Raw genomic sequence first — 15,510 nt, 5'->3', positions numbered from 1 at the left:
CCCTTGTAGGCAGAAGCGCATTTCGCTTTTACTAGCATCCCTGGGCTCTAGTCTAGACCCATTCCCAGTCAGATCGAGGAAGAGACAAGGAGCCCCTTTCTGAGCAGCACAAAGAGGTAGAGGCCCTAACATGTCATGCTTCCTGGAATAGGAGTCCCTGAAACTTCTCTGCCTTCCCAAAGATCCACTTGCCTCAGCGACTCTACAGCCTCATCCATGTCCCAGGAACTTTGAGGATATAGAAGAACTGCTGCTACTCAAAGCTTTAATAAATGCTAGTTGCTGGCCATATCAGTAGTTCTGGCTGAGAGAGCTGAGAAACACTAAAAGAAAGGGAGTCCTGAAGAGGAATCCCATAAAGCAGAGAATGGCCCTACTGCACTGGCAAGCAGATCACTGAGACTTACTTAATAGTTGGTGTAGCAGAGGGTGAGGATGAGGAAGGCTGAGCATCCTCTCTCACTGCTCACAGATATGATCACATCCTTGCGAAATTCTTGACATGGTCTGCAAGATCCTGCATGATCTGGCCCCTGCCCACCTCTCCACCCTCATCTCCCACTACTCTCCCCTTGACTAGTTAGTCCCTGCAACGTGGTCTTTCAATCTCATGAGCGTCTTCAGCTCTAAGCTACATTAGGGCTGGTCTTGATGTGGAACACTCCCGTCTCCAACCCACCCTCAATCTTTGCCTAATTTTTTTCTGATCCTTTAGTTCTCAGCTTAAGCGTTACTTTCTCAGAAGATCTTGACTCTCCAGTCTAAAATTAGGTTTCTCTCTTTTTTACTTTCCTAATAGCACTTCCAGTGGACTTATGTTACTTTTATCTATCCACCATTCCTTCCTTTATGGAACTTCTACTTTAAACAACTGCGGTGGGACTATAGATTACAATACTTGCCTCCCACGGCCACTGGGACAGGCATGTGACTCACAGGTAGCCAATCACAGTCTTCCCTGAGATTGACATAAGGTGGTTGGGAGCAAGAATCCTCTTTTTGCAGAAGTTGGAAGGTATGAATCTGGAGCTGCCATCATCCATCTTACTCCCCATTCAGAGTCTGACTATAGAAAGAGTCTGAAGGCATACACAAAGCTAAGAAATAGTGCAATTAAGTTGCACTCATAAGCTAATAAATTCTATTTTTTAACTAAAGCTTGTTTGATTTGGGATTTTATCACTTGCCATAATGAGAGTCCTAAGTCAAATAGAACTTAGCACAATTTTTAACAGCTTTATTGAGATATAATTCACATACCATACAATTCACCCATTTACACAATTTTTAATTATATATTTATTTGTACAATTATTTGTTTAATGTTTCTTTCCCCCATTAGTTCCGTGACAGTAAGAATCACAGCTAAGTGTCAAGATAAAACCTGGCTCAGAGTATGTGCTCAATAAATATTTTTCAATAAACAAATGTACGAGTGAATGAGTATCTATCCTGTGCTGGGTGGCTGGGATAATGAAAAAAATTTTTAGACATAACCCCTGCTACTGCTGAGGTCTACCAAGAGAGACAGACATGTAAATAGGCAAGTTCTGGTAAGCAGTAGAGGAAAGCTCAGGAAGTCGTGTAGGACTGAGATGGGTTACCTTGACCTACCCAAATCTAACCAATTCATTAAGGCCCTCTTTAAGTACCTTCCTAAACCCTGTAGTAAGAATTAATCTCACTTCCATCTGTTTTCCTACATAAATTAGATAGATCTTTATTGGCTCTACCACTTCCTAATTGTGTAATCTTGAGCAAGAGCCTAATTTTTCAGAGTATTGAACATGACCTACCTTGAAGACTTATAGTGAGAATTAAATGAGATAATTAACGCAAAGCATTTCATATAATGCCTGGCTCAATATATATCAGCCATTATTACGATATTCACTGTATAGTGAGGTTAAGTGGTTAGAAGCACAGGCTCTGGAGCCAGACTACTCCTTGAGTTCAAATTCTGACTCTACTTGTTACTAGCTGTGTGACCTTAAGCAAGTTACTCAACTTCTCTGTGCCTCAGTTTTCTCATCTGTTAAAAGAACAACTTGGGGCTTCCCTGGTGGCGCAGTGGTTGAGAATCTGCCTACCAATGCAGGGGACACGGGTTAGAGCCCTGGTCTGGGAAGATCCCACATGCCACGGAGCAACTGGGCCCATGAGCCACGATTACTGAGCCTGTGCATCTGGAGCCTATGCTCCGCAACAAGAGAGGCCGCGATAGTGAGAGGCCCGCGCACCGCGATGAAGAGTGGCCCCCACTTGCCACAACTAGAGAAAGCCCTCGCACAGAAACGAAGACCCAACACAGCCAAAAATAAATAAATTTAAAAAATAATCTGTTTGTACTTTAAAAAAAAAAAAAAAGAACAACTTGGATATAAGAAAAGTACCTATCTCAGAGGGTTCTAGGGGGATTAAGTTAAATGAGTAATACTTTAAACACTTAGAATAGGGCCTGGCACATGGTAAACACCTAATAAATGTTTAACTAACACACCTTTTTAAAATGCTAGTCATAAGGGTCTGGCATGCTGGCTATATTTTTTCCAAATATAAAATTAACTCACCTTTTAAAAACTTAGTCTTGTTTAACTTTAAGGGCTTGACATGCTGATTATATATTTTTTCTAATACACACCAAAATATATACATAAAATCATCTTGCACACTTCCAGTGACATGAATCTCCCGCTTGGGGAAGCATTACTCTAGATTCACACAATCCAATGATTTATGGCTCCCTAAACACAGAGTGCTGTTCCTTGCCTTTGCCAGTGTTATTCCCCCGCCTGGAATGTCCTTGCCTTTCTTTCTCACTTGGCTGCTCCTACTTATCTTCAAGACTCAGCGTGGGCGTCATGTTCTCTGACCCCAACTGAATAGGTGCCTCCTCTGTGCTCCCACAACCCCGGCACATCCCCCTATCACAACACTGGTCACCAGGCGGATCACTGTTTCTGTCTCAGACCAGAGAACATAGCCTATTTCACAGCACAGTACTTGGCATGGAGTAGGAGCTCAGGAAGTTGTAATTAGAATGAAGTAAAATGAAGTAGCCAAATACTTGACTCCATAAAATTTTAATCAAAACATAGTCATGCAGTGTTTACTCACTGCCAGGCCATTTGCCAGGCACGGTGGGTATAAAGATAAACAAGACTCATTTCCTGTCCTCATGGAGCTTTCTGGAGACAAATATGGAAACAAGTGCACCCAAGTGTGATGGGTACTCTGCCTGTTGCATGTACGGGGTACGCTAAGTGGGGGCACAAAGAAAAAAGCTGGGGGAATACGGAAGAGGCTTCAGAGCAGTGAAGATGTTCTGAAAGCTGAGTGGGCTTTCAACAGCTGGATAAAAGTAGGGGATGGGGAGTAGAAAAGAGCCTTTCAAACAGATGGCACATCATTGATCCAGGGAGAGCGCTGGGAGTCTCAGGGACAGCAGGCTGAAGACATAAAGAGATAGCCTGAGGTCACCCATGTGAGGGCTTCGCCACATGCTTACTGTTCTGTGAACTATCGGAATGGGGAGAGGCACATTCTGGACCCTGAGAACCTCTGTGATGGGGCAAGAACCATCAAGAGCCAAATGGCCCAACCTCCGTGTTTATTAAGCACCTACAGTGTGTTAATTTCTATTCCAGGCCACACTGGAGAACAGGAGAGGGAAGAAAGAAGTATAGGACACTCTCCTATACATCTACTCATAATACACATAACACAAATATATATAAGACACAATTCCACTTGTATATTATACAATTTTCCCACCTACCAGCCCAAATATCTGTACTTCAGAAACTGGCAGAGAATATAACTTTAAACTCCCTATTCCTCAATACTTACAGCACCTAGGTTGTAAGAAATACTTTGGGAGACTGGCTAAAAGCTAAGCAGTACGCTCATTCTTCTGGAAGAAGACTTCTCTAAGGTGATCCTACATTGAACCCCAATACAGAAAAGAAAAGAAAAAAAGGAAGAAAAGAAAGGCTGCTCTTTCAAGCAAGTGTAGGTAGGTGTCCTGCTGTGCAGTCACTGAGACACATCTGAGGCACCTGGGTCTCAGTGAAGCACAAGGATCAAGGTGCTTTAACCTTGGAAAAAGTCAGAGCATCACTGAGCTGCATGCTTAAGCCACGTTGTCTCATCCCTCATACAATTACTTTTGCCATGAATTGTATTTTGGTGACAAAGCATCAGTTTACATTGAGAGAAATTGTAAGACACAGCCTACGATGTTCAGTGTTGTAGTTGCTATAAGGCATGTTTGATATTAAGGACATTGTAGCATTCAGCATATAGAGTCTGCTCTACAGTTGCCAGTGGAGAGCGGTGTTTCTCTGGAATAATGGATTTGTCTTCATCTTAAGGACCATCTCTGAACCATGTAACTGATTATGTTTCCCTCTTTGCAATGGTTGCTGGGAAGCTCAAAGCAAATATTTTGGCCCAACTCTTGTACATGCCCAAAAACTTCTAAAATATACACTTATCTCACCCCTGGCCTCCTCTTATATTCTCCTACATTTGCTTTCCCTTTGCTTCAATTGTCTCACTTATTTTTTTTATTGATGTATTGATACTATGATGATTTTTATAGCATACTTCAAATCCTTTGTGGAAGGAGCTGGTTAAAAAAAAGATTTCATAAATTTACATTTTATTTATACGTTCAAGGACCTCCCTGGTGGCACAGTGGTTAAGAATCCGCCTGCCAGTGCAGGGGACATGGGTTCAATCCCTGGTCCTGGAAGATCTCACATGCTGCGGAGCAACTAAGCCCGTGCACCACAACTACTGAGCCTGCACTCTAGAGCCTGCGAGCCACAACTACTGAGTCCGCGCACCACAACTACTGAAGCCCGTGCACCTAGAGCCCATGCTCCACAACAAGAGAATCCACCGCAAGAAGAAGCCTGAGCACCGCAACGAAGAGTAACCCCCGCTCACCGCAACTAGAGAAAGCCCGTGTGCAGCAACGAAGACCCAATGCAGCCAAAAATAAATAAATCTATAAAAAAATTATTTATACATTCAATGTAACAAAATACACCTGTATCATAAATAATGAATACCTAGAATTCACTAGCACAAAGCCCATTTGTACATCACACAAATATGAAACAATACACACAGAGCACATATGCACATAATTCACAATCACAGCACATCCTTAATGTCACAAATACAAACACACACTTGTCCTCTCCATTTGCCCCACTCCTGTACACACACACGTGTCGTGCACATACCAAGCTGCTCTGCGAGGAGCCGGCCCTTCTCGGTGGGAACAACCCTCTCTTCCTCCATGTCACACTTGTTCCCCACCAGGATGACCTGCGCATTGTCCCAGGAGTAGGTCTTGATCTGAGTAGCCCTAAAGAGAGACAGAGAGATGACAGTGTTAATGACATCCTCCTAGGCTGGAAAGGACCCTGCAAAGTTCACAGAAGCCCCTTCAGTGGGGTTCGCAACACACGAGATACTGTCAACTAATTCAGCCTGGGACAGTCAGACCTCTGCTCCTGCTGGCTGTCACAGATGCTGACCCTTAAGCCCTGGCTGCAAACTTCACTCAGCTATTTGGAGTCCACCTCTAATGCCCTCTCCTCACAGGGCAGAGAGCTCTTTCTAAAACATCTATCAGATGATTCGTCCTTTCTTAAAAGCCTTCTCTGGTCCCTGGACTAGCTAAGCAATGAAGTCTAGATCCCTCAGTTAGGTGTTCAAGACCATTCCCATCCTGTCTCTCCAGCCTCATCACCCTTCCTCTCACTTCACAAACCTCACCCATTCCCCAAAGGCTCTTCCATGGCATGTGCCTTTGCCTTTATTGGAAATTCCTTCCCCACACTAAGTCATCCTCCAAGGCCCAGGGCTGATCCCCCAGTTGCCTGGGGGAACGAGCCTTCTCAAGCTTCCCCTGGCCCAGCAAGCCTCTCCCTCCTCCTCTGTGATTCATATATCTTCACCGAGGCCTTAGATCATTATTATTTGTAGAAACCAAAATGTCAGCAGTGGTTTCCTTCACGTAGGATGATTATGAAATTTTATTTATTTATTTTTGGCTGCGTTGGGTCTTCGTTGCTGCGTGCGGGCTTTCTCTAGTTGTGGCGAGCGGGGGCTACTCTTCACCGCTGTGCGCGGGCTTCTCATTGTGGTGGCTTCTCTTGTTGTGGAGCACGGGCTCTAGGCATGCGGGCTTCAGTAGCTGTGGCATGCAGGCTCAGTAGTTGTGGCTTGCAGGTTCTAGAGCACAGGCTCAGTAGTTGTGGTGCACGGGCTTAGCTGCTCCGCAGCATGTGGGATCTTCCCAGAGCAGGGATCGAACCCGTGTCCCCTGCATTGTCAGGCAGATTCTCAACCACTGCACCACCACGGAAGTCCCAAAACTTTAAAAAAATACTTTACTTTTCAAAATTTTGAAAGTGAGCATGTATTAGTCTTATAATGAGAAACAAACTTTTAAACAGAGGAAATAAAATCAGATCATTTTATTGAGGAGACATCTTTTTGTGGAGTTGGCCTAACTCTGTCCCCAAATACCTCATCAGGTAGAAACAATTACCTCCCCTTTTGTTCCCCTACTCTTTTTTGTGGCACCTGTCACATTTGGCTGAATTTATCTGTCTCTCCTTGAGGGCAGGGACAGGCTTATTCATCTTTGGGGTGCCAGCCCCCAGCATAGAGCACAGAGAAAAGAAGTCATTGATTGCCTGATGAAGGAAGAAGCCAGCAAATGGTTGATCCTGAAGCAGATCTAAATAAAATCTGACCCTATCCTGACACTGACACTCAATCTAACTCAACCCTAACTGCAACCTGGACCAATTGCCAACCTGCTCCTAAAGCTGATCTCACCACCAATGTTCTCTTTAAGGGTGAAAAGCCACTCCCTCAAAGGATGGAATTTACTCAACCACCATTTGTGGTGAACCGACAGAGAGCCAGGTTCTGTGCTGGGTACTGGGGCTTAGATGGCAGGTGGGTGCTAGGCTGGGACCAAGTTTCCCAGAGGCAAAACTAAAGGCCAGAGCTTGGGAAAGATAGACATTCAGTCCTCAGCTTCAAGACAGGTACCTGGAGCCAACTCCCCAAGTCTCCCATGCCACTCTTCTGTCATCTTCCTCCCTCCTCCCACCATCATCATCCAGGCTCAGCTCCCAGATTAGCAACTTAGGTTATTCTTGGAGGAATCATCACCAGGTGTTAAAGTCACTGTGTCCGTGAGGCAGAATGAACAGGGACTGATGGAGAGAGGGAAGGAGGTCAAGGCCGACAGGAAATGGGCAGTGTGGAGATAGTTAAAGAAAGAGCTAATCACTTCGTGGTGGGAGGTGGTGGGGAAAGATGGAGACATGGGAGGAGGAGAGAAAAATCATGACTGGAGGGAAGAGAGGGAACAAGAAAGGAAAAAAGCAGGAGAAAAAAGAGGCATAAAGAGAGAGGAAGAGAAAAAGAGGGAGGAAAGGAGAAAAAAGGAAGGTGGAGAGAAGGACTTGTTAAAAGGAAAGGGGGAGAAAGGAGGAAGAAGGGGATGACCAACAGACTAAGAAGGACCACACATGAGTGACAGGCATGCGGTGGCACCCTAGACTGCTGCTCAGAACTCGGGGGGTGGGCGGGGAGAACGTGGCAAGCAGCTCACAAGGTCACTCCCAGCTCAAGGCTCCAAGGCACCAACAGGGCTGCACATAGTCATGACAAGTGTTCCTTGGGAGACGGGAAGTCTTCAAAGGGTAGCTGTTGGGCAAAGAAGAGCAGGAGACAAGCTTGGCACTGGCCCGCACTGCTGCTGTGTGCCCAGCCTACTCAGCCTCTCTGATTGTGAAGAAGAGCCAGGCACACACGCTCCATCTTCCCCATCCTTTCCACTGATTAGGGGCACCGGGTCCTGGCCCTCTGTCTCACCTGCCCTTCCTCTTGTGCTCCCTTCTCCCTGTGAGTAATGCTCCAGGAAGGAAGATGTAAGTTGCTCAGAGGTTATACCTCTGGGGAACTGGGCCAATTTCTATCATATCAAGATATTGAATCTTTATGAACTTGGACCCCCGGCTCAGGGATAAACTTTATAGGGAAGCAATATGTGGATTCACTTAGCACTATGTCCAGAATGATCTCTCTAAAACACTAATTTGAACCTGTTGTTTCCCTGTTCAAATGTCCTCACCTACCAGATAAAATCCAAATCCCTCACCCCAGCACACAAAATCCTTCATGACCTCTGCTCTTCTTACCCTCTCACCTACCTTCTTGTCTTTGCACATCTGTACTCTTTTTCTGGAACATTCTTACCCATTTGTCCCTCTGGCTAACTCCTGTTCATCTTTTAAAATGCAGCATATGTGTCAGCAATTCCAGGACAACTTCCCTGACTTCCCAGGCTGGGTCAGAGCCCTCCGCTGGGTTCCCACAGCCCTAGTGCCACTCTCATCACTGCACCTGCCACATGATATTTTCATTGCCTGCTCACTGATCTGTCCTCTCCTCTCACTGTGAACTTTTTGAGGACAGGAGCCATGTCTGATTCATTCGAGTTTCCTTAGCACTTAGCACAGAGCCTAGTACATACTAGGCTTTCATGAACAGTTTGATGAGTGGGTGAAGGAACGAATCTCATACCAGTCTTGGACAGCATTAAAGGATTCCTCATTGGTGACATCATACATCAGGATGAAGCCCATGGCTCCACGGTAATAGGCTGTGGTGATGGTCCGGTACCGCTCCTGCCCAGCCGTGTCCTGGGTGGGAAAAGGAAAGAGTCAGCCTCCTAGAAAGACAGCTTTGTTTCTAAAGGGTCCCCAGGACAATTAAAATCATCCAAAGTCTATTTAAGGAGCACCTATTATGTATCTTGTATTGTACTTGGTGACTAGAATAAAATGGTTTTTGAAACCTCATAGAAATTAATAAGAAGATAATTAAAATCCCAATAGAAAAATGAGCAGGAGTAAAGAACAATTCACAGAAGAAATGTAAATGGATAATTATTATATTAATAGGTTTTAACCTTATTTTTAATTATAATTCCCATTATAGTTGAGGATGTAGTGAGATGTATAACCTCATACCTTGCTTGTGGGAGTGACACTTGGTTCAATCTTTCTGGTAATCAATTTGGAAGTCCCAAGAGCATTAAAAATCGTTGTACCCTTTGAACTAGAAATTTTTCCTTCTAAAAACTTTTTCTACAAAAATAGAATATCAGACAAATATTTATGCACAAAAATGCTTCTTACAACCTTATTTAGACATTGAAAAACTAACATCAACCTATATATATTCAACAATAGGAGAATGGTTAAAATACAAGATTTTTAATGTATTTATTTATATAAGAATATTTATTATAATGGAACAATGCTTGTAAGTGCGATATAATGTCAGTTTCATAACTATATATGCAGGAAGAAAACTGGAAAGAAACACATCAAAAGGTTAATAGTGATTATCTCTATATGAGAGATAAGAATTACCAGGATTTTCATTTTCTTCAGGTATTTTTATTTTCTCTATGCTGAGCATGTATTACTTATATAAGGAGAAACAAATAAACATTTTTACTAAAAAAAGACGAAGACAATTCTTTATCTCAGGCAGCTCACAGTCTAGTTGGAAAGACAAACATGTAAGCAAGATAAGCCAAGCCCCACAACAAAGTGTTACTGGAGTACACTGGGATGCTTCACAATGTCCACACGGTCCTTATGTGAGGGACCAGCCGGTCTTCTCTGAATCGTTAGTTTTAGATGTGTGATACTTGAGCATGTATAAAACATTTCCTCATATATTATCTTATTTAAATTTTATAATAATCTCTATGAGGTAGGGATCAGTATTTACCTTTTGTAGTTGAGAATACAAAAATGCAGAGAGGGTAAGTGATTTTTCCAAGGTCACAAAGCTGGTGACAAAAGCTATGCCTTAAATCTAGGACTTCTGATTCCAAGTCCAATGCACATACCATTATACCTCAATCAATAAAAGATTTATCCACAGGCATTTACTGAACACTATCCATAATGATAATAAAAACAAATAGGGACTTCCCTCGTGGTCCAGTGGGTAAGATTCCATGCTCCCAATGCAGGGGGCCTGGGTTCGATCCCTGGTCAGGGAACTAGATCCCGCATGCATGCTGCAACTAAAAAGTCCACATGCTGCAACTAAGAGTCACACGCTGCAACTAAGATGTCTGCATGCCACAACTAAGAAGCCTGCATGCGGGACTGCCCTGGTGGCACAGTAGTTAAGAATTTGCCTGCCAATGCAGGGGACACAGGTTTGGAGCCCTGGTCCAGGAAGATCCCACATGCTGCGAAGCAACGAAGCCCGTGTGCCACATCTACTGAGCCTGCGCTCTAGAGCCTGCGAGCCACAGCTACTGAGCCCGCATGTCACAACTACTGAAGCCTGTGCACCTAGAGCCCGTGCTCCGCAACAAGAGAAGCCACCGCAATGAGAAGCCCGTGCACCACAAAGAAGAGTAGCCCCAGCTCACCGCAAGTAGAGAAAGCCCGTGCGCAGCACGAAGACCCAAAGCAGCCAAAAATAAATTAATTAATTAAAAAAATAAAAATAAAAAATAAGAAGCCTGTATGCCACAACTAAGACCCAGCACAGACTAAATAAATAAATGGTTAAAAAAATAAAAACAAATAATGAGAACAATAAGAATTATAACCTGCCATTAATTGTACATATGTTGCACCTGTTATCCACAAACTTTAGAAAAACCCTGTAGGGTACATATTATTACTCCCATTTTACAGATGAGAAAACTGAGGTTCAGAGAGATTGCCCATCAAATGTAAGAACTGGGATTCAAAACAAGTATGTCTGACTCCTACACCCATTACAGTATATTGCCTTGGTTATGAACCATACTTTGTGTGACACAGAAATGGAACAAGGACCATCCTTGCCCTAAGGAAGCCTCAGTAAAAGTAAAGAGGTGGCTAAGGCATACCACTGAACCCATAATTAGCAATATGTGGCAGTATGTCATCAGTACCAGGTATGTGGCATAAAGAAAATGTGTCACACAAGTCAGATAAGGTAGAAACATGGTGGTTTTAGGTAGTTATGGAAGATGTCAAAGCAGAGATAGTGTACCAGTTAGGGTAGACTGGGTTATTCAATAATATGCAATCTCAAAATCTCAGCAGCTTCAAAAACAAGGTTTTATTTTTCACTATTTTTTTCATATCCATCAAGGGTTGGGTGGGTGCTCTGCTTTTTGTCTTCCTCATTCCAGGATAAAGAGTGACAGGGTGGCTACAAGAGGGAAAGAAAGTGTAGGAGTCATGTGTTGGCTCTTCCACTTTTCCCATTCACTGGCCAAAGCAAGTCACATGCCCATACCCAAGAAAGCACAATCCTATAATACGCCCAGGAGGAGAATGGGAAACGTGGTAGATGGCATAACCACTCCCATGGATAGAATCTGTACCAAGCCCAGGAGCATTACCTACACATGTGCTTACTTGGTAACAGAAGGAGGACAACAGGGATCTTCCAAAAGAAGAATTTTCCAAGCAGAGAAGTGAAGGAAAGGTATTTTGGCAGAAGGAAGATATTTTTCCAGTGACTACTCCAGAAGAACTTAAGGAACGGTGGGAAATGAGTAGGAGATGAAGCTAGAAAGAGCTTGAATGCCGTGCTATGGAGTTTGAACTTGATCTTTTTAGGATCAAAGATTTTGAGACAGGAGATTAACATGATTGGATCTGAACTTTAGAAAGATTACTCTGACTCTGATGTGGAGAATGAACTGGAGGAAGTAGAGATGGGAGGCGGGAAGGCTGGTTGGTTAGATCTTTGCAGTGGTTTGGGTGCGACCTAAGACGGATTTGAGCTAGAGTGGTAGCAATGGGGATGGAGTAGAAATAGACTCAAGAGGTATTTAAGAGGTGAATTACAGGGCATGATGACAGATAGGTTTTGTTTCTGGCAGGGCTCAGTTTCTTCATGTCCTGAGCAATTCAGCTCTGACTCAGACTTGCACATTACTCAGCAAAACAAAATCTGCATTTAACACACCCACCATCCTTGGAGAGCATAGGAATCACCATCTTCTGTTTGTTGAGCAGGTTTTTGGGTGTCTTACTCGTTACCTCAAGCAGTCTATCAGAGTATTCCTTCTGACCACATACAGTACTTCTCCCTAAGAGTTCTAGCAAACAGAATTTTATCCAGCTTATGAATGGGTGAGTGGATGAATGAATTAAAGAATGAATGAAGAGATAGATGATTGAGTGAGTGAGTGAGTGAGTGAGAGTGAGTGAGTAAACATCTAACACAGGAATCTTAGGCACTAATATTAGAGAAATATTCACTGTCTGCCATATCTCACAAAAGCTCTCTGTGTGTGTGTACCTATGAAACACTGCAGCAGAATTTGATCCTCCCCTCCCACGCTCTTACCTCTGCTTCCTGAGCTCCTCAGAGCTAACACAACACATGAGACTCCTCCCTCCAATCTATAGGCTCAGACCCTAAATCTTGTCCTGTAGGGTTTAGGATTAAGCCACCTGTCCAGACTGGTGATCTAAAGGCCCAAGCAGGATTTCTGAGCAACTGCACTGCCAGCAGTTCTCATCTCTTCTCATTCCACCTGCATTATACCACTTCTCTATGAGAGTTTCTAGTCTCTTATCTCTGCCTGGAGCCTGGCCCTGTGCCCCAGCTCTTTGACAAAGAATCCTGCCACCCAACTGATGCCCAATTAATTGGAAATCCTGGTATAGAATAATAAATGAGCTTGGGCATAGAATCAGTTTCACCTCTGTACTCCCAGTGCCTAGCACAGGGCTATGCACACAGTAGGGATTCAATCACCACCTTGTTAAACAAAAAGGCCATATAGTTTTAAGGTTAGGAGCATGGTCTCTGGAATTAGACTTCTGGGTGTAAACCCCTCTTTTAGCATTTACTATGTGACAATGGTAGGCAGCCTCTAAAATGGCTCCCAATGATTGCTGTCTCCTGGTATTCATGCTCTTGGGTAATCCCCTCCTGGGGCCATTTTCCTTTCAGGGCCTTAGTTTCTTCATTTATAAAACGGGAATAATAACAATACCTATTTCACAAAGTTATCGTGAAGATTAAGAACGTTATTATATCTAAAATGCTTGGAACAGTTCCTGATACAGAGTAAATGCCACTTAGGCGTTATTTTTGTACTTCCACAGGCAGTCCCAGGAGCAGGGCCAGCTTCCCAGGGTCTGCCCAACAGGAGTGAATGAGTCTCATGCCATGTGCCACTTCCTTCTCATTCAAACCTGCCCAGGGCTGCCTCCACCCAGGGTCTCAATATGATGCTTCCCTCTAGGAGCAGAAAGTTGGCCAGACAGAAAGGGAATGGATGAGTTAAGAGTTGAGCAGGCTTTGGACTTCCCTGGTGGTGCAGTGGTTGAGACTCTGTCTGCCAATGCAGGGGACACGGGTTCCATCCCTGGTCCGGGAAGATCCCACATGCTGCGGAGCAACTAAGCCCGTGCACCACAACTACTGAGCCTGTGCTCTAGAGCCCATGAGCCACAACTACTGAAGCCCACGCACCTAGAGCCTGTGCTCTGCAACAAGAGAAGCCACCACAATGAGAAGCCCACGCACCACAATGAAGAGTAGCTCCCGCTCGCCACAACTAGAGAAAAGCCCACACGCAGCAACGAAGACCTAATGCAGCCAAAAGTAAATAAATAAAATAAATAAATTTATTAAAACAAAAGAGTTGATCAGGCTCTGGTCTGACTCCCAGCTCTGCCACTCATCAACTGTGTGCTTTTGGACAGCTTGGTTTTTTCATCTCTCTGAGGCTCAGCTTCCTCACGATTCGAATGGAATAATAATGCCTGCTTTGTAGGGTGTTTGTAATTAAATAAGATTTTTTTAAATGTCTGGCTGATAATAGGTACTCAAATATAGGAGTATTTGTCATTTTCATTATCATTTAACTTTTCTAAGCCTTAATTTCCTCATCAATAAAGTGGTGATAATAATACCAGCCCTGAAGTGGTTATGTGAGGATTAGAGACAATGCACTGGTAGAGCTTGGCAGAGTGCCAGGCACATAGTAGGTGCTCAATAAAGTTCATAGTAGCTGCTGCTATTACTGTTGATATTGTTGTTGTTGTCATTCACCTAAAGAAAAGCAAGGTTGGAAACAACAATCCAGCTCTCACTATCCTGTGCTCAATAGAAAGTAGCCCAGAGAATCGCTTCTAAACCTCCCTCTCTCTTTTATTTTTAAAAATCACTTTGACGAACATTGATTCCCCTCCCACTGAGGAGAGTCAGAAATAGAACCAAAGAGGAGACAGGAAGGAGGAGAAAGAAAGAGGCATGACTCACTGGCTACTTGAGGAAGGAGGCCGTGTCATCAAGAGCAATCAATTCACTTCTACGAAGCAGACACACATTGAGCTCTTCATATGGGCAGAGCCTTATGCCAGAGAGTGGACACCATGATGCACAAGCCACCATCCTGGCCTGCAGCGGCCCTGTCCGTGCGGCCGACAGACACTTGCTATGTGCCAGGAGCTTTGATAAGTGCTTTATATATGGGATCTTATTACTTGTACTAACCAAATAAAACTGCTATGTGCCAGGGACTATGCTAAGCACTTTTCTTATTGTACTTAATTTTCAAAACAGCCTTGAAATACTGTTATCTTTACTTACAGATGAGAAAATTTTAAATAACTTGCCTACGATCTTGCAACCAGTTCATGGCAGACTGAGATTCAAAGCTAGGTCTGATTTCAAAGCCTGTGCTCTTCCTGGGATGCCCTTTGCTCTACGTTATTTCTCTTAATTATTATGTCATCCTGAAGCAGGACAAGTTTGAGTCCCCATTTTATATACGGATTAACTGAGGGTCACAGAGGTTAAGTAAATTGCTAGAGTCGCAAGCTATAAGGAAGCAGAGTCAGGATTCAAATTCGGTCTTTTGACAAGTGTGTATTTTCAACACAGCCTATAGCCCAACCAGACTGTGTATTCTGAATCCCTCTCTGCCCCTCAGGACAGGACCCAGCCCACCCTGAAGCCTTCCAGATAGGAGATCCTCCAACCATGTCTAAGACTTCCTAAGGCCAACAATCTCCCCTCCACCAGAGGGTAAGACTGGAAATCACCCACAGCGCTTAAACGGAATCACGTGTGTCTGGCACACAGGTGCTCAACAATATTAGTTATCTTCTCTGTCTTGATTGAATCATTGATCCAACACAGACCCATCATTTCTTTCTGGAGTTTCCTCCTTGTCACCCACACACGCAATACTAATTTCTGCTCCATATGTCTGTTCATGCTACTCTCTCTGCCACATATGCCCTCTCCCAGCTCCTCCACTTGTCTTGACTATCAGATTGTTGAGTTCTAAAATTAAAATAAATCTTAGAAGTTACTCAATCCACCCGCTCACTTAAAAAAGGAATTCCTTCTACAGCATACTTGCATTGAGTGTTCCCAATGTTGGATGCCTACCACCTCAAAAGGCAG

At 43.8% G+C, this 15,510-nt stretch overlaps 1 protein-coding gene across 2 annotated transcripts in view; it reads right to left on the bottom strand.

Moving 5' to 3' along the window:
- RAB3B (RAB3B, member RAS oncogene family) overlaps positions 1–15,510 on the bottom strand; it is a 67,696-nt gene that overhangs the window by 10,270 nt on the left and 41,916 nt on the right. For both annotated transcript variants that reach the window (XM_082430843.1, XM_082430842.1), the window contains exons 3-4: positions 8,626–8,744; positions 5,256–5,380 (exon numbers count right to left, since the gene is read on the bottom strand). In XM_082430843.1, the coding sequence (XP_082286969.1) occupies positions 5,256–5,380; positions 8,626–8,744 (244 nt within the window). The remainder of the gene's footprint in view (positions 1–5,255; positions 5,381–8,625; positions 8,745–15,510) is intronic.

The sequence above is a fragment of the Balaenoptera physalus genome (assembly GCF_965194825.1).
Source record: "Balaenoptera physalus genome assembly, chromosome: 1".
In the NCBI taxonomy this organism is placed as follows: domain Eukaryota; kingdom Metazoa; phylum Chordata; class Mammalia; order Artiodactyla; family Balaenopteridae; genus Balaenoptera; species Balaenoptera physalus.
Note: the sequence above shows the minus strand (reverse complement) of the source record. Positions and strands in the feature narration are given on the sequence as shown.